At 52.9% G+C, this 19,540-nt stretch overlaps 1 protein-coding gene across 1 annotated transcript in view; it reads left to right on the top strand.

The window, feature by feature from the left end:
- The window catches only part of PTPRS (protein tyrosine phosphatase receptor type S), a 167,552-nt gene that overhangs the window by 54,113 nt on the left and 93,899 nt on the right, over positions 1-19,540 (top strand). Inside the window, exon 2 of the mRNA XM_077191543.1 lies at positions 7,648-7,815. Within this exon, the coding sequence (XP_077047658.1) occupies positions 7,728-7,815 (88 nt within the window). The 5' untranslated portion in view covers positions 7,648-7,727. The remainder of the gene's footprint in view (positions 1-7,647; positions 7,816-19,540) is intronic.

Raw genomic sequence — 19,540 nt, 5'->3', positions numbered from 1 at the left:
CCAGGTCATCTTGGTGCCATGCTGCAAGCCAGGAAAGCACCAGCTCCTCATTGCTGAGTGGATTTCCTGTGTTCTTAGTTGGACACGCAGAGATGTGAGGCCAGGCAGTCTTTCCTCCCCAGGAATGTGGAGCTGACCTGAACCTGCACTTGATCTCAGAAAAAATCTTTTTTTTTTTTTAGCTTGGACTCCAGACATGAGAAAGGCCATTGCACTTTTGCTGGTGTGGGCAGCAAAAGCAGCTCTTTGGGCTCTTGGTTGAGATTTCCTCTTTTTCCCTTGTGCTGGGTGCATAACTCAGTGTCACCCATCAGCCCAGGTGCCAGGCTCGGGGAGCAGGAGCTTTGGGAGGGGGATGTTGGTGCTTTAGCAGTGCTGAGTGTCAGAAGGTGATATTGGTGGCCCTGGGAGGGAGATGCTGGTGGTTTAGCAGTGCTGAGTGTCACAAGGTGATATTGGTGGCCCTGGGAGGGGAATGTTGGTGGTTTAACAATGCTGAGTGTCACAAGGTGGTGTTGGTGGCCCTGGGAAGGGAGATGCTGGTGGTTTAGCAGTGCTCAGTGTCACAAGGTGATATTGGTGGCCCTGGGAAGGGAGATGCTGGTGGTTTAGCAGTGCTCAGTGTCACAAGGTGATATTGGTGGCCCTGGGAGGGAGATGCTGGTGGTTTAACAATGCTGAGTGTCACAAGGTGATATTGGTGGTCCTGGAAGGGAGATGTTGATGGTTTAACAATGCTGAGTGTCACAAGGTGATATTGGGGGCCCTGGAATGGAGATGCTGGTGGTTTAGCAGTGCTGAGTGTCACAAGGTGATATTGGTGGCCCTGGGAGGGAAATATTGGTGGTTTAGCAGTGCTGAGTGTCACAAGGTGATATTGGTGGCCCTGGGAGGGGGATGCTGGTGGTTTAGCAGTGCTGAGTGTCACAAGGTGATATTGGTGGCCCTGGGAGGGAGATGCTGGTGGTTTAGCAGTGCTGAGTGTCACAAGGTGATATTGGTGGCCCTGGGAGGGGAATGTTGGTGGTTTAGCAGTGCTCAGTGTCACAAGGTGATATTGGTGGCCCTGGGAGGGAGATGCTGGTGGTTTAACAATGATGAGTGTCACAAGGTGATATTGGTGGCCCTGGGAGGGAGATGCTGGTGGTTTAGCAGTGCTGAGTGTCACAGGGTGCTGTTGGTGGCCCTGGCAGAGCTGCAGGATGGGCTGGGATGCGTTTCCTCCCCAGCACTGCCAGTGCCAGCACAGAGACACAGGGATGCAGTCTGTGCCCTGAGGAGCTCCCAGTCTGTCAGGCAGCTGAGCTGGCCCTAATGATGAATGACTTCCTAAATAAATAAATAAAGCCCAGAGGCAGGGAAAAAGAAACGTGCAGCATTACCCTGAGCCACAAGGCAATTTTAGCTGACGGTTTGTGCTGCCCAGGGCCGCTCGGCAGAGATTGGGGTGGTTTGCTGGGAAATGCTGAAGGATGGGGAGAATTTGTGTGGGAGGGGAGGGGAATGGGGGCCCTGGGTCAGATCCTTCCCTTTGTGCATCCTGGAGGAGAGCCCAGCCCTGCAGAGAGCCGCATCTCCTGCTCTGCACTGGTCCATGAGGATGCTCCTGGGGTTTCTGGTGGTTCTGGGGCTGCCTCTGTCTGGACTTGGAGCAGGGGGATCCTTTGGGCTCCTCCCTGTGCTGTGGCCACAGTGCCCAGGGTGTGGATGGGCTCCCTCAGCAGGGTGCAGCCAGGCCAGGGGAGCTGTGCTTCCTCCTCCTCCTCCTCCTCCTCCCCATCCCCATCCTGGTGCTGGGCTGCACCTGCTGAACACTCCTGACACATCCCTGCCTGTCACAGCCCTCACTGCAGGGCGAAATTAATTCCCCCTGACCATCCCAGCCCTGGCCTGAGCTCTCCCTCTGCTTTGTCCTGCAGTGACCACAGCTTAACCCTTGCTGTGCCATCACAGCCCGGGCAGGGAGCAGCGAATCCTGGAGCACCCACAGGGCTGCGCCCCAAAATGTCCCTTGTGCCCATTGCTTGGGGACAGTGCTGGGCACCTCACACACGTGGGAGGAGCAGAAATGCCACAGGGGGAACAAAAGGAGAGAAAGAGAGGCTCTGTGTGTGTGTATACGTGCAAACACAGCGAGCTGTCTTGGTGTGCAGTTTCCTCTGGTTTCCCACATTGTAGAAAGGGATAATTCTGTCATATTAAAGCACTTGGAGATCTGGGGATGAAAAGCAGCGAATGGGACCGAAGACAGTCCTGATCAAAGCTCTTTTTTTTCCCCTCCATCTGTGTTTGTTTCCCCGTGGAAGATAATGCTCTGCCTCTTTCTTGTAAATATTTTTTTAAGATCTAAGTAACTCCGTGATAGATAAACAGCCATGCTTCACTCTGAAGGATCTCTGCTGCCTGCTCTAATTGTGTTTGCCAAACCCCTGGCCTGCCTTCAGCAGTGCCTTGGGGAGCTGCATTCAGGCCCAGAGGAGAAACTCTGTCCAGCAGCTTTGGGGTGCAAAGGTGAAATGCTCCATCACCCTTTTTCCTTTGGGCAGGATCAGGCCTCTGTTGAGAACTGCACAGCTGGTGAGATGGCACCTGAAGCACCCAGTGTGGCTGCCCCATCCCTGGCAGTGCTGCAGGCCAGGCTGGAAGGGGCCCTGGGTACCCCAGGGATGCCCTGAGGGCCATCTCTGCCTCTGGGGGAATGAGGGCATCTCTGGGTACCCTGATCCCTGAGTGCCATCCCTGCCTTTGGGGGAATGAGGGCATCTCTGGGTACCTCAGGGATGCCCTGAGTGCCATCCCTGCCTTTAGGGGAATGAGGGCATCTCTGGGTACCCTGATCCCTGAGTGCCATCCCTGCCTCTGAGGGAACCAGGGCATCTCTGGGGTCCTGTCCAGCCCAGTCCATCCTGTACCTGCTGGGCTGTGCAGGGCTCCAGAGCCAGCTCTGCACCTTGGCACCTCCTCATTGCCCCGGGCCAAGTCCCTGTCCCAGCCCTGGCCAGGCTGGGTTTACCAAGGCCAGAGGAGCAAGCTGGAGCTGTGGGGCAGCGAATTCAAATTTCATCTCTGCCCTCCCCAGGGGAGGTGACAAATGAGCTGGTGGTTGTGCTAAAAGCTTTTCTTTCTCTCTTTAAAGAGGTTGCTGGGAGGAAATGAAGTGACCCACTGACCTCTGTTAATGTGCAGCACAAACGAAGCTGCTGCTGCTGCTGCAAGGAGGAGCCCCCAGTGCAGCCCTGTGCCTGCAAGGTGTTTGCTTCCATTGATGGGCCTAATGGGAGCAATTCTCCCTCGGCAGCTGCTGGAAATGAAGATATTTAATCATCTCCTAGATCCTAGTGGAACTTTTTTTGCACAGAATTTCTTTAAAATCGCCCTTCTCCTTCTCACAGGCAGGTGAAACACAAAAGAAGCCCAAGTGCTTATTTTTTAAATTTTTTTTTGCTTTTTTTTTTTTTTTGGTGATTTATTTCTCCAGGTTGTCATATTCTTAATGAACCTGAAATGAATGCATGGTTCCTCCCTCCTGGATTTTTTTCAAACACAGAGCAAACGTTCCAATTACCAGCTCCGTGGGGGCTAAGAACAGGTAACATATGGCCAAATGTTGCCCAGAGAGGCTGTGGATGATGCCCCATGCCTGGGACTGTTCAAGGCCACCTCTGAGCAGCCTGGTCTAAAGGAAGGTGTGTCCCTGTCTCCAGCACGATCCTGAATGTCCCTTGCAGCATTCTGTGTTCCTGTGAAAACCCCTGCCCAGCTCTGCCCCATCCCCGTGCCTGTCACTGTGCAGATATTGGCTTTTAGCAGCATTTCCCTCCCTGAGCAGCGAGGACCAAGGCAGCCAAACCCCTCCTCCTGTATCCCCTCCATTCCCAAAGCAGCTTAAGGGAGTTAGGTGTCCAGCACCCTCTGAAATGGGACTTGCTGGGGGGAAAATCTCCAAAAGCATCTTAGCAGCTTAGGTTAAGTCCCTTTGACTCCCAGGGGAACTTAAGCTCTTAAGAAATGTGGGTGCTTCAGAGCATTTCAGCCTCTGTGCCTCGCTCCCCTGGCTCCTGGCTGGCTCCCAGCTGCAGGAGCCGCACTGGGAGGCTGCTCCTTGCAAACACTCCTCACTTTTATTATTTTTAATAATGCTCTGCAAGGCCCCGTGCTCTGCCCCTGCAAGCTGCACACATGGCCTTGCTTAGAGCTGGAGATTAGGCAGCACACAGGAATGAATGTCTTACAGGAGCTCCTTTACTGTAAGAATTAATCTTATTCCTGAAATGTGACCGTATCTAGCACAAATCTGACCCCACTGGGGGCCGTGGCTTCACTTAATTGCATTCTTTAGCAAGGATTGAGGTCTATTAGGTGGTTTGCTTGTGTTGCAGGGGACCCTGTGCCAGGGAATTTAGCGAATTTTGCAGGTCTGTGGAGCAGCACAGGAAAAGTGCCATTATGTTGGCTCGGCTGGTGCCAGGAGCTTGGCTGGGTGCTCAGAGACAGGCAGGGCTGAGCAGACCTGCTCCAGAGAGAGCAAGGTAAGCCCTGAGGAGGGGAGAGCAGGGGTGGCAGCGCCCCTTGGGATTGGAGCTCTCACCAGAACGATTCCCACTGGGTTTCAGCCTCCTTGTGTGGCAGCAGCGTGGGGACAGGAACTGTGGCTGCTCCTATTGCCTGCCAAGGAGGCAGGGCAAGCTGTGCCCCAGCCTGTCCTGTGCACATCCTGCTGTCCTGGCAGTGCCTCAGCCAGGGGCCAGCAGGGATGGAGCTGCTCTGAAGGATGAGCTGCTGGATCGAGGCTGACATGCCCTAATATCTCTGCCAGCACTCTGTGTCTCCGGCAGGGGCTGGGGAAGCACATTAGCACTGGAGTGGAAGTGTCACCCTCTGGCATCTCCTCCTCTCATCTTGGAGCTGTTCTGGATCTCCTTTTCCAGACCTTCTCCTTCAGAGCCCATTACAGGGCAGGAAAAGCCGTGCTGGCTGTGGGAGGGTGGCACTGCCAGGCTCCTCTCTCTGGGGGAGGCAGAACATTTCCCTGACATTCAGCTCCATCCCGGGGGGACTTTAGGGATTGTGCTGCTTCTCTTGGCTGCTCTCAGCTGTGGAGGATCATCGCTGCCGTGTCTGGGGAGCACACGAGGCTCAAGGAGGTGTTTGGTGGCATTTTTGGCACTGGTGGGGGTGGATGTGCTGCTCTGATAAAGGAAAACAGGAGTTTCTGAAACGGTGGCTGGGCCAGCGGGGTTTGCTGGGTTTTATTTTGACACAGGCACCCGAAATAGCCGGGTGCATTCTTGCTCCCTGCAACGCCAGCCTCGCTGGTGGGAACGGGAGAAGGGAGAGCCAGGGAGCTGCAGCACAGCTCTGTGTGCTGTGCTGGCATCGCTGCCACATCCCCAGTTTAATTAACAGTTCCCATCACAGCCATTCACGCTGCTCCCACTCTCTGCTCACCCCTGACAGCCACAAAAGAAACCCCAACGTGTTGTTCTGTGCCCTGGAACCCTGTGAACCCCGAGCTGGGGCTGGCTGGAGCCTCTCTGTGTTTCTCTGAGTGTGTCTAGAACAAACATTTGAAGAGATTCCCAGTGATAGGATTGGGGTGGTTTTTTTTTCCCTTTTTTTGTTCCAGTATTTGTGCTCGTTTGTCACTGAAGCGTGGTGGATCTGGGCTAGCACAGAGCACACAGCAGAGGCTTTGTAATCCTCAAAGTCCAAAGCTTCTCTCTGAAAAGTTGTTCTTTAGGGCTGAGTACGTATGGGGACGTCTTGTTTATCCTGGCTTTTCTTTTAATTCTGCACAGTTCAGCCTTGGAGAGTTAATGGGACAGAAAAAGATGAAAATGCCCCTTCACACTGCCTGTCCCGACAGTCTCCCACCCCGATGTGTGTCAGAAAGCTTAAACAGCCTCACTATCCCCTTAGTCCTCTCAAAGCCTTTGATCATTGTACAATATCTCCTACCTGGCTTTCCTCCAAAAGGTGATAAACCCCGGGTTTGATTTCTAATTGGAGGAACGATAGCGGGAAGGAATCTGTCAGATCTGAGAGATCCTTGCCCAGCTCTGGCCATTATCCCGTGCTCAGAGCCTGCCTGGTGGAAACCTCTGAGCTGCCGACCCCGGGAGGAGGCTGTGGCTGCAGCTTCCACTCTATTTTCAGCCCTTCTGGGGCAGATCCCACCTGTGTGACTGAGGGAAGCGTTTCCCAGTGTTGCCACACAGGGCTGAGAACACACAGCTGCCTTCATGCCACTCCAGCTTTGCACGGGGATCAGGATAAAGCTGTGAGCAGGGAGCTCCCTTTGGAGGCAGCAGTTTGTCTCCATGGAAATGTGCTGGCAGGCTGGTGCTGAGCTGGATCTGCCCTGCCACAGCCCTGCTGATCTGCTGCTTCTGTCCTGCTGCCACGTCCAGGGCAGAACCGGGCAGGAGAAAATCTCCCTCACCTCCTGTGGAGGCTGCATGGGCTCGATCCACCAGGATCAGCTGTGGCAGCCCCTGCTCCAGGTATTCTCTCCTCCAGCTTTGTGTGGCTCGCCTCTCTTCCACCTCTGTGTGGTGCAAGTGGGGAAACTGAGGCACTGAGTGGTGGAGGGGCTCTCAGACGTGCAGAGTGGCTGCTGCAAGCCCAGCCTTGCTGGAGCCTTTCCAGTGTGTGTTTCCTGTGCAAGAGGGGCTCTGGGACACCCCCAGTGACACCTGGCTCGGGGTCAGGGCTGCTGTGCTGGGGGAGCACGGCCTGTCTGGGCAGGAGCATCTCTCATGGGGGGCATTTGTTGCTTTCCTTGCTGGGTTTTTCATGTATGAGGTTTCAGCTTTGCTTCCTCGCCCTGCGCTTTCGTGGAAAAATCTCCCTTTTTTCAGAGGGTCCTGTGCTGGGGAGGGAGAGAACCTGATGGGTTAAACTCCAAACATGGGCTGGGTTCTGCCCATGGGGCTGGGCTTAACCCATGGAGCTGGGCTCTGCCCATAGAGCTGGGCTTAATCCATGGAGCTGGGCTCATCCCATGGAGCTGGGCTCATCCCATGGAGCTGGTCCATGGGGCTGGGCTCACCCTGTGGAGCTGGGCTCATCTTGTGGAGCTGGGCTTAACCCATGGAGCTGGGCTCTGCCCATAGAGCTGGGCTTAATCCATGGAGCTGGGCTCATCCCATGGAGCTGGTCCATGGGGCTGGGCTCACCCTGTGGAGCTGGGCTCATCTTGTGGAGCTGGGCTCTGCCCATAGAGCTGGGCTCAACCCAGAGAGCTGGGCTTAACCCATGGAGCTGGGCTCATCCCATGGAGCTGGAGCCCCTGATGGAGCTGGGCTCTGCCCATAGAGCTGGGTTCACCCCATGGAGCTGGTCCATGGGGCTGGGCTCATCCTGTGGAGCTGGGCTCATCTTGTGGAGCTGGGCTCTGCCCATGGAACTGGGCTCCCATCATGGAGTTGGGCTCACCCCATGGAGCTGGAGCCTCTGATGGAGCCGGGCTCACCCCATGGAGCCGGGTGGGTGCCCAGTGCCACCCCTCAGTGCCACCCTGGGGAAGGGAAGGTGCCCCTGTCCCTGCAGGGACCGTGCGCCGCCGTGGCCACTCGGGCTCTGCCCAGCCCCTGCCCAGCCCCTGGCCAGCCCCTGGCCTCAGAGCTGTCCCTTTGTGCCCCACAGGTGCTGACCAGGCTGGGGAGACGCCGCAGTTGCCGCTGAGCCGGAGCCTTCCCGGCTGGGGCCCAGCGCCTTTGCAGAGGATGAGGATCCTTCCCAGCCCTGGAATGTCTTCGCTGCTCTCCCTCGTGAACGTCCTCTCCGTGCTGCTGATGGACTGCCTTGCTGAGAGTGAGTGGCTCTGCTCCTTTCCTCCCCCTTCTCAATAGCTGAGGATGCAGTGTTTCATCTCCCAGCATCCTGAACTCTCCGCCGGTGCCTTCCCGTTGTTCCCAGCCCCACCTTGAGGGACACAGGGCAGCTGGGTCCTCATTTCAGGCTGCCAAAGAGCTGGAGAGAAGGGGGGAAGCTGCCTGAGAGCCTTCCCCCACCTTCTCCCAACCCCATCTTACCCATATTGTCCCCTCCTGCTCCTGCCTTTCAGCATCTGTCAGACACTGCTGGTGACTGTTGTCAGGTTACTTTCTGGGGCTGGATTCCAAACAGCATTTCAAGAAAGAGCATTATGTTTCTCCTTCCCCTGAGTGAACCAGTTCCAGTTCAACACAGTTTTTATCTGTGCTGCCTTTCAATTCCTGCTTTAAAAAATGAAAAGGGGAAGGGGAAAAAAAAAAAAAAAGAAGTGAAGTGAAAATCTTCAGCGACTTGAGTGTAATGTTCCTTCGACATGAAGGCTGATCGCTTGGGATCAGTGGGGAATAGACTTTTCCAAGCTGATTGAATTATGAGGTTTTTTTTTTTCCTCCCCAGCAAAGCTGCTTGAAGCTGGTGAGAGGGCTGCTCTGGTCAGCAGAGCCCTTGACAGCTTTTCACGTAATCACTTGGTTATCAGGGTTTATTAGGATGACAGGGATTGAATGGATCCGCGACCTTTTGTTGCTGGGAGATGTTTTTGGAAGGGTGCTTTCCATCCTCTCTGCAGCAGACAAGTGGGGATGTGTTTTGCCCTTGCCTCTCTCTGAGTTTTGCTGGGTTCGTGCTTAATCCCTCTTTGCAGGGAGGAACACTCACGTGCAGAAAGATAAAGTTGTATTTTATTCTTCTTTCGTTTCGTGAGCCTGGCGGGCGAGCTGGGCTCTGGGAGGTTCATGCTGGGGTGAAGTGCTGGCTGGGGGTCAGTCTGCACCTCAGATGGTGTCCAGAAAGAGACCCACAGCTTCAGCTGAGCTGGCTGGGGTGGCAGCAGCACTGCAGAGCGTGGCAGGGAGCTGCCACGAGCCTTGTGCCCCAGGGTTTATCCAGGGATTTATCCTATGTTGGTGTTGGAGCTGAGGCTCTGCAGGGTCTTTATGAGCACCCAGAGTCAGTGGGTGCTGCTCTGCGGGCTCAGGGTGGCTCTGTTGGCTTTGTGGTGAAAGTGGGCACTGGGAATCTCCACTCCTGGCTCTTGGTGCAGTGGAGTCAGGAGTGGGGAATCAGTGGAAATCTGGAGTCAGGGCTCCAGGGTCTTGTTCTTGCCACTGGTTTCCTGTAACCACACCTGGCAAAATCAGTTTGCAAAGCAAACTGCAGCTCTGCAGGCGTGGATGGAGAGCTCAGGTGTTCTGCAGCTCTACAGCCTCTCTGTGTAAGGAGAGCCCCCACTGATACCCGAGTGCCTGTGAAAATTGGGGTCCATTTGAATTTTGAGTGCACAGGAGTCCTGTGTGCTCAGTGCTGACAGGGACATGGCAGCATCAAGGCCTCTCCAAACCATGGCTGAGAGACCCCAGTTCTCTCGTGGTTTTCATTTTCCTGGGAAGGAGCAAACATCTTGGCTGTCCCTCCTTTTTGGGGTGAGGTTTGCTCGGAGATTCCAGCAGAGCTGGGAGATCCCTCGTGCTGCCTGACTGCTCCAGAGGGATCTGGATCCCTTTTGGGGGAACTGTGCCCTCAGGAAGGGTTGGTGCTGGCCAGACACAGAATGCACCGGTGGTGTGGCCTGAGCCCTGCTGAAATCTGGCACTGCTCTGCAGACACCTTGCTGCTTGCAGCCAAGTTTCCCCCTCCTGTAGTTCTGCAGTGTCCTTGGATCCTGAGCTGTGAGGGTTTGTGCTGTTTTCCCTCTGGCTGCTCACAGATGTCCGTGCAGGAAGTTTGCAGGTTGCTGGGATGGGGCTGGCTGCTCTTACCTGCTTGCTGTGCAGATGTTGGGCCAGATGTTGTGTCTCCTCTTGACCTGCAGCACCTCCCTGCCCTGTGCCCTGGGGGTGCTGCCTGGTACCAGCTGTGTGGGTCTCTCTGGAGCTGAGGATGAGTGGGCAGTGAGCTGATGATGGCTCCTGCCCTTGGAGGGGCTCCTGGGCCATCCCATTTCAGCCAGGCTGGTCTGTGCAGCTCCCCAAACAGCAACCAGCTCTGTCTGCCACAGCTGCAGAGCCTGTGAGAGGAGCTGTCCCTGCTCTGACAATGTCCCCTCCCATCAGATGGCCCCGGGCTCTGTCACATTCCTGTAATCCCTTGGCCAGCTTCCATTTGGCCACAGCACTGACCCCATTTCTGCCCTGATTCACCCCGGGCCCTGCAGCCCCCAGGCACACGGTGCTGGTGCCCTCCCTGTGCTGGGAAGAGAGATGGGAAACCCCTGGGATTGTGGATTTTGGAGGGCATCACCTCCCAGCTTGGCAGGGAGCAGATCCCAGAGCAGAGCCTGGGCCGAGCTGGGACTCCCCCAGTGCAGCTCTGGAGGAGCTGTGGCCTCTGCAATCAAAGGACCATTAAAATACTTCCCTTCTTTCTGAGCCTAATTGATCTCAGTCAGTGATTTAAACCTTTCTGTGGCAGGAGCATTCTATTTAAAGGAAACTGCCATTTAAATTAAAAATCCAAAGCACCACACTACTTTCTGCCCGCTGTTCCTCCTTGGGAAGCTGAAGAGAACAATAATTGAAAGGTGTGACACAGGCATGTTCCTTCTCTTTTCTCTTTGCTTCAATATGGACATTTTCTTTGTTTCTTCCATATGGTCAAAGGCAGCCATGGAACTGGAAATTACTGATTCCATGATTATTTTCAGTGGTATCATTAAATGGAAAGTATTACCCTTTTTTGAGGGTTCTGCTGTTTGTGTGAGTACCATGAATTGGCATGGCTGCAGGAAATTGGGGGAGGCCTCCCCAGGAGCTGCACAGTCAAATGTGCCCCTTGAAGCTGTGAGAAACCAGGCAGCAGAGACAGATGAGGCCTGGAGATGAGTCTGGAGAGGGGAATAGCTCCCAAATTGCTGATGGGCACAGCACCAAGCCTTGCTGTTCCCTGTTCACCCACCCAGAGCCATAAAGCTTCTGTGGTGAGCACCCTAAAACCTCTCATTGTGTGTATGAAGAATGAGTGAGAACCCCAAAACCTCCCATTGTGTGTGTGCAGAATGAGTGAGCACCCTAAAACCTCTCATTGTGTGTGTGCAGAATGAGTGAGCATCCTAAAACCTCTCATTGTGTGTGTGCAGGACGAGTGAGAACCCTAAAACCTCTCATTGTGTGTGTGCAGGATAACTGAGCACCCTAAAACCTCTCATTGTGTGTGTGCAGGACGAGTGAGAACCCTAAAACCTCTCATTGTGTGTGTGCAGAACGAGTGAGAACCCTAAAACCTCTCATTGTGTGTGTGCAGAATGAGTGAGCACCCCAAAACCTCTCATTGTGTGTGTGAAGGATAACTGAGCACCCCAAAACCTCTCATTGTGTGTGTGCAGAATGAGTGAGCACCCCAAAACCTCTCATTGTGTGTGTGCAGAATAACTGAGCACCCCAAAACCTCTCATTGTGTGTGTGCAGGATAACTGAGCACCCCAAAACCTCTCACTGTGAGTGTGCAGGATAACTGAGCACCCCAAAACCTCCTAATCTGTGTGTGCAGAATGAGTGAGCACCCTAAAACCTCTCATTTTGTGTGTGCAGGATAACTGAGCACCCCAAAACCTCCTAATCTGTGTGTGCAGAATAACTGAGCACCCTAAAACCTCTCACTGTGTGTGCAGAATGAGTGAGCACCCCAAAACCTCCTAATCTGTGTGTGCAGAATGAGTGAGCACCCTAAAACCTCTCATTGTGTGTGTGCAGAATGAATGAGCACCCCAAAACCTCTCATTGTGTGTGTGCAGAATAACTGAGCACCCCAAAACCTCTCATTGTGTGTACAGAATGAGTGAGCACCCTAAAACCTCCTAATCTGTGTGTACAGAATAACTGAGCACCCCAAAACCTCTCATTGTGTGTGTGCAGGATAACTGAGCACCCTAAAACCTCTCATTGTGTGTGTGCAGAATAACTGAGCACTCTAAAACCTCTCACTGTGTGTGCAGAATGAGTGAGCACCCCAAAACCTCCTAATCTGTGTGTGTGCAGAATGAGTGAGCACCCTAAAACCTCTCATTGTGTGTGTGCAGGATAACTGAGCACCCCAAAACTTCTCATTGTGTGTGTACAGGATAACTGAGCACCCTAAAACCTCCTAATCTGTGTGTGCAGAATAACTGAGCACCCTAAAACCTCTCATTGTGTGTGTGCAGGATAACTGAGCACCCTAAAACCTCTCATTGTGTGTGTGCAGAACGAATGAGCACCCCAAAACCTCTCATTGTGTGTGTGCAGGATAACTGAGCACCCTAAAACCTCCTAATCTGTGTGTGCAGAATAACTGAGCACCCTAAAACCTCTCATTGTGTGTGTGCAGGATAACTGAGCACCCCAAAACCTCTCATTGTGCGTGTGCAGGATAACTGAGCACCCCAAAACCTCTCATTGTGTGTGTGCAGGATAACTGAGCACCCCAAAACCTCTCATTGTGCGTGTCCCTCGTGTGGCTGGGCAGGAGCTGCTCCTGCCCAGGTGTGCAGGGCACAGCTGCTTTTGGCCCATGGCAGTGCTCAGGTCCCTGTGCCACTCGAAGGAGCCACGTGCCCCCTCCAAGTGCTCCTCAGCTGCACATTAAAAGCCATTTACTGCATGGAAATGTGGCCATTTTTCTGACCGGAATCAGCACGCTCGCTGTTTTCAAGTGGATTTTTCTCATTGATTAAACCTTTGTGTTTTACAATAGCACTTTGCTAATTGGCACTTTGCATACACAGAAGGCTGGTGCATGGCTCTCTCCACCCCAGCAAAGATTTAAGGGCAGGGAACATTACTTATTACTTACATTTCCTTCCTTTTATAAATCACTGTATAGAAGCCTTACTAGCGCACTCTGAAGTATTACCATAAATAATTAAATCTAAATTGCAATTGACAAAATAAAAGAATAAAGCCCCTTTTATGATGCATTACCCTGGCTTTCTTCCCTTTTAATTGCCCTTGCTCCATCATTAATTTGCAGAACACAGTAATTCACGGGAGGAGCATGTGAGGGGGGCTCTGTGAGCACCCAGCAGAGGCAGCAGCCAGGTTTGCAGCACGTGGGGCTCACAGGGGTGACGCAAAAGCTGTGATGGGATGGCCCTGGGGCCCCTCCAGGTCCACGTTCAGGCTGTGTTTGGGGAGCTGGTGCCTTGTGGAGGGTGTGTGGCATGGAAGGGCTGTGCTCTGTGCCACCAGGGGCAGCAGCTGGGGGCTTTTTGGGGCCTTTCTGGGTCGCTGCGACCCTAATATTGTTCAAAGCCTCTTTTCCCAGCCTGAGCACTTAAAGAATGAGTCAGGGCTCTTCAGATTTGGTCTCAGAGTTGTTTATTTTATCTTATCTATAAAAATTTTCTCCAGCCCTGTTGAGGTCCATCCAGCAGGACAGTTCCAGGCACTCTGCCTGCCCCCAGGGCAGGGTTATGTCTTTATACTAAAAACTACCTGTACAATGTTTGCAATTCCTTCCCAATACCCATCACCTGTGTTAGACACTGAGCTTCTACTCTAAACCAATCCAAAAGTGCCAACATCACAGCAGAAGATGGAGGCCAAGAAGAAGAAGGAGAAAGGCTGGACACACCCAGTTCCCTCCATCTTGCCCCCTGAACCCCCATACCAAAATCCCCAAAATCTACTTTTCCACCCCGTGATAACTTCACTGCTATTCTACCTAAACTGTTGTGGCTTGCTGATCTTCATCTAAGGTTGGTGATTTGCTCCAGGGGTCATAATCAAACCCACAGGAGCATTCTGGGCTCTGTGCCAGGGTCTCTGAGCCCCCTGGCAGGGGTTTTGATGGTGCTCACAGGGGTTTGAGGATGAGGGAAGAGACGAGGATCTGACTCCATGTTTCAGAAGGCTTGAGTTATTATTTTATGATATATATTACATTAAAACTATACTAAAAGAATAGAAGAAAGGATTTCCTCAGAAGGCTGGCTAAGAATAGAATAGCAAAGAATGATAACAAAGGTTTGTGGCTCGGGCTCTGTGTCCGAGCCAGCTGGGCTGTGATTGGCCATTAATTAGAAACAACCACGTGAGCCCAATCCCAGACCCACCTGTTCCATTCCACAGCAGCAGATAATCATTGTTTGCATTTTGTTCCTGAGGCCTCTCAGCTTCTCAGGAGGAAAAAATCCTAAGGAAAGGATTTTCCATAAAAGATGTGTGTGACAAGGGGTCCTGGACAGCCAGAGGGATGTCCTGGCTCCCCACAGTGGCTGGCAGCACAGCTTGGCTCACTGGGATGCAGGTCCCAGCCCTTCCAGGTGTATCTGCCTGCTGTCCTGAGCAGCCCCTCCCAGCAGGATGAGCCCCTCCTGCACAGCTCACAGCTTTCAGCTCTGCAGGCCCAGGCTCGGATCTGCTGCTGCTGCCAGGTGAGATGGGAGCAGAAACCCAGGAGGCTCCATCTCAGGGCTTGGTAGACACATGGAGCTGACATCACTGGGAAGGAGATCCCTGCATGGTGGGGAAGCTGCTCCAGTTGGAAGTGCTGGAGGTGGATCCAGGAGAGCCCAGCAGAGCTGTCCCAGGGGCTGAGGCTGAGCTGTCCCACAGGTTGGGGCACAGACCCTGATTGTTGTGGACCCTCAAAAGGACAGGGAACCTGCACCGGGCTGAGGAGCCAGGGAGATGCTGCAGAAAGGCTTTTCCCCCTTGGGGGAGCAGAATTTATGAATTTAAGGTGGGAGCATACAGGAGGTTTTGTGGTCGGTTGGAGCGTGGTGGAGTTTGCACATTGTCCCTGCAGTGAGTGGAGTCTGAGGGAGGAGACAGCAGCTGAATCCTGGACAGGCAGAGATCACTGCTCCCCTGCCCAGATCCACCTGCTGCTCCTGTTCCTCATGCCCCAGCTGCCTCTGCAGGCAGGGAACATCTCCCTGTCCTTGTGGTTCCCTTCCCTTCCCTTCCCATTGCTGCCTTCCCCATGTGCCAGCTGTGATCTTGCTGAGGGTTCTGGACTGGTTGTTGTCTCACTCAAGGACACTGAATTAAGCCTCTGTGTCACCTTGTTTAAGTGCCTGATTAAATTAAACCTTGCCTGACTGGATCAAGTGATGTATCTTTTCTTTTCCTTTTTTTTTCTTTTCTTTAAGATAACTCAAATTGGAAAGTTTGTGTCTCCTGTAGGATCCATAGAGGAAATAAATCATGTGTTGAAAGAGCTTCCTTGGGGGCAGAGGGGGCTGTCACTTGCCAGGTCTCAGCTGTGCCCCATGCTGGGGATGCTCATTAGATTAATCTCTGCTGAGGAGCACCTGGGGACAGCAGCAGCCACGGTGTTTGGGACCCAGCCATGGGTGTCTCCTGCTGAAGGATCTTTTCCCAGCCAGAGGCTCTTTCTGCTCAGCTTCATTAGATGGTTAAGTTAGGGGAAAAGAGCATCTGTTTGTTGTGTAAACAAGTGGCTCGTGTGAAAATGTCACCTGCAGAGGATTGGGGTGGAGGAAATGTCTGTCTTCATACCTGGATGCCAAAATTAGGGCTGTTCCTCTGTGTCAGGCTTTGCTAAGGAGCCAAGACTTCTTTCTTTATGACTCTTCCCCTTGGTTGTCCTTTCCACACCAGCACTTTTGCCCTTGCTGCCAGGAAGGATGGGATCTTTCCAGAGCCTCTCCTGGCTCACCTTGGCTTTTCCCCTCTCCCTGTGCTTGTGTCTTCTCGAGACCAACTCAGCACAAATCTCCTGGGTCACTGAAGGGAATCTGTGAGGGATTCCTCCCTTTCTGTGGCCTGGCAAGCCCAGTATTATTCTTAGAAGGCAGGCAGAGTGTTTTTCAAGGACGCCCGACCAGAGGAATGTCATTCCTCCGTGCGTGGGATGGAATCTGGGCTCGAGCTGGCCTGTGAGACACAATCTCCCAAGAACAGTTTTATTTACTCCCAGCCACTCTTCCCCTCCAGTCAAGGATGTTCTCTTGCAACATAATTGGTCCCAGTTCCCACCTTAGAAAGCTGTGATGTTCTCTGCGCTGCAGCTGCCTTTAATTTTTGGGGGGGATTGTTAAAGTTCACGAAAACAGTCACGTTTTACACCATCTGCTGTGTGCAGGGAGGTAACCAGGGTACAGGCTGCTGGCCAGGGAGTGGGAAGCATCCTCACTCTGGGACTGCACCTTCCCAACGCTCCTTTGCCTTGCCTCCATTGGCTTTTTTGAGCAAGGGCTTCCCTTGCTGTGTTGTCCAGTGCGATGAGCCCCAGGTTTGGTTCCTGCAGCCCCTGAGTGGTGTGTGGGTCTCTGATGAGCCCTAGGTTTGGTTCCTGCAGCCCCTGAGTGGTGTGTGGGGCTCTGATAGCCCCAGGTTTGGTTCCAGCAGCCCCTGAGTGGTTTGGGGGGCTCTGATGAGCCTCAGGTTTGGTTCCAGCAGCCCCTGAGCAGCATGGGGAGCTCTGATGAGCCCCAGCTTTGGTTCCAGCAGCCCCTGAGTGGTTTGGGGGGCTCTGATAGCCCCAGATTTGGTTCCAGCAGCCTGGGCTCTCCTCCTGCAGCCCCTGAGCATCCCTGTGGGGCTCTGACAGCCCCAGGTTTGGTTCCAGCAGCCCCTGAGTGGTTTGGGGGGCTCTGATGAGCCCCAGGTTTGGTTCCTGCAGCCCCTGAGCAGCATGGGGAGCTCAGATAGCCCCAGGTTTGGTTCCAGCAGCCCCTGAGTGGTTTGGGGGGCTCTGATGAGCCCCAGGTTTGGTTCCAGCAGCCCCTGAGCAGTGTGGGGAGCTCTGATAGCCCCAGGTTTGGTTCCAGCAGCCCCTGAGCAGTGTGTGGGTCTCTGATGAGCCCCAGATTTGGTTCCAGCAGCCCCTGAGTGGTTTGGGGGTCTCTGATGAGCTCCAGGTTTGGTTCCAGCAGCCCCTGAGCAGCATGGGGAGCTCTGATAGCCCCAGGTTTGGTTCCAGCAGCCCCTGAGTGGTTTGGGGAGCTCTGATGAGCCCCAGGTTTGGTTCCAGCAGCCCCTGAGCAGTGTGGGGAGCTCTGATAGCCCCAGGTTTGGTTCCAGCAGCCTGGGCTCTCCTCCTGCAGCCCCTGTGGGGTTTAGCAGCAGATCCCAGGGACAGAGAGCGCTGTGGGATGTGGCAGTGACCCCAGACCCGAGCAGAGAGCAGCATGAATACGTTTTGGCTGTCTGCTGCTTTGACTTTGACAGGGGATATTGGGGTGAATGATTTCAGGCATTGACAGGAGGGGCTCTGGGCTGACCTGCTTTCCCAGAATCATGCACACAGAGCCCCGAGCATGTCCCATCCTGGTGGGTGCAGACATGAAACGCTCCATGAGCGGGGCGGAACCAGCGCCGCTCGTTTCATCTGCAGCGCGCGGAGTCATTTCTGTTTCCTTTTGAGGCCGAGAGGAAAAGCAAAGCTTTAAAGAAGGAAAAAAAAATAAAATAGAAGGAGCTGCAACTGGTTTAGCATTCTACAAAGTTTCTCCGAGTCCTCCAAATCTTTAATTGACTCAGGAGCATAAAATTGAGAAGGGGAGAGAGTGAGGGAGCGTGCGAGTGGCGCGAGTGATTTGAATAATTTATTGTCCTTTGAAGTTGCAAGAGAAATTTCAGCTGCCTTGGGGAGTAATTTCTCCCCATTCTGAAAGGGTTTCTCCTTATTTTAAACTCATTCAGAGGATGATAGTTTTGCATTTTCTGCATAATTAATGAGCATAGCTCCCCCCACTCTCACACAACCTCTAAAGAGTGGTGGGGTGATGAAACTTGGTGGTTTTTTTAATTAATAAAGTCAAATTAATTTGACTGTGTCCTCATCCTCCCTCACCTCCGTTGGAATCCATGGATTTATTTATAAATTAGTCTGAGCGTGCTGCTAGGAGTGCCGACAGATCATACAAATCTTTAGCCTGGACTTTGATTTGTTTGGATGAATTTGTGAAAAGATGGTGTAAGGTTTTTTTTTTTTCAGTTCAGCTCTTGAAGATCACCTTGAGACTGGCTCCAGTGATCTCCCAGGGAGCCAGGAAGATCCTCCAGCTCTCATTTCCCTTTATCTGTCTGTTTGGGGAGGATCTCTTTGCTTTTGAGGCCGTTTGTGGGTTTTTTCTCTATCAGTACTGTGATACACCGCTTTTCTTCCAGGATCTGCTAATTGTGATTAATTCCAGGAGCTGCCCCTTGAGGCAATGAAAGGGAGAGGGATCTTCTTCCTGGTGCCTGGGAGGGCTGCAGGACAAGCCATCCCTTGACAGTGTCAAACATGAACAGGAGCTGTCCTCCCCCAGAAAAGCTCACCTTCCTCAATTGCTGTCTTTGATAGAAGAATTTAAGGCATTGCTGCTGCTTTTCCACGTTTCCATTTCTCCCTCATTCACATCTTGCACTGTTTTCCTGGCTCACTGGGTCTGTGGTGTCCCAAAGCTGAATCCATCACATTCCCACTGCTGTCAGTTCTTTCTCAGCACCGTTGTTGAAATCTCATTTTTTTGGATTCTCTTCTGTTGATGTTCCCACTGCAGCTCTGAATGATGAGTGGTGTGGTTCAGAGGCAGAAATTGCAATGACTCGTGTGGTAAGAGTCCAAGTTCACCACTGTTGGAGGTTGTGCTCATCCTTTAGTCACGGCTTTATCAGGTCTTGGTTTCTCATTTTTGAGATCTCCTGTCCCACGCTCCTCGACATCCCAGTTTCAATAAGCAGTGCAGGCTCACAGGACTGTTTAGACCCAGGTATTCCAAGCTTGTATATCCAGAATCTTCTTTTGTTCCATGGAAAATAAGGGCTGGAGTCTCTCACCAGAGATTGGACTGGAATGGTGTAATGATACCCCATGTTCTGGGCTCTAGGAATTGCACCTCACCCTGTTCCTGCAGACTCCTTCTCTTGCCTGAAGGAAAGAAGCAGTAAGTGGAAGTAATACAGCTTTTATTTACAGAGTGAGAGAGCAGAGCTTTATCAGACATATTTTATTTGCCTGGTGTGCCTTTCGTGCCCAGAAGATCCCCACACGCCTCTGTGGGCTGCCCCATCTTGGCTGGGCTCACCCTCTTGTGCATGAGCCCTGCAGAGCCGCAGGTGTGGGGCAGGAATTCCAAAACCCAGGAATTCCAAAACCCAGGATTTCCAAAACCCAGGATTCCCAACACCAGGAATTCCAAAACCCAGGAATTCCAACCCTAGGATTTCCCTGGCTGTTTGCAGGTACAGGGCAGGAATTCCAAAACCCAGGAATTCCAAAACCCAGGATTCCCAACACCAGGATTTCCAAAACCCAGGATTTTCAACCCCAGGATTTCCCTGGCTGTTTGCAGGTACAGGGCAGGAATTCCAAACACAGGATTTCCAAAACCCAAGATTTCCAAAACCCAGGATTTTCCTGGTGTTTACAGGTGCGGGGCAGGATTTCCAAGCCCCAGGATTTCCCTGGTGTTTGCAGGTACAGGGCAGGATTTCCAAGCCCCAGGATTTCCAAACCCCAGGGTTTCCAAGCCCCAGGATTTCCCTGGTGTTTGCAGGTACAGGGCAGGATTTCCAAAACCCAGGATTTCCAAAACCCAGGATTTCCAAACCCAGGATTTCCCTGGTGTTTGCAGGTGCAGGGCAGGATTTCCAAAACCCCAGGATTTCCAAAA

The sequence above is a fragment of the Agelaius phoeniceus genome, chromosome 29 (assembly GCF_051311805.1).
Source record: "Agelaius phoeniceus isolate bAgePho1 chromosome 29, bAgePho1.hap1, whole genome shotgun sequence".
In the NCBI taxonomy this organism is placed as follows: Eukaryota; Metazoa; Chordata; class Aves; order Passeriformes; family Icteridae; genus Agelaius; species Agelaius phoeniceus.
This window is presented reverse-complemented; position numbering and strand designations above follow the sequence as displayed.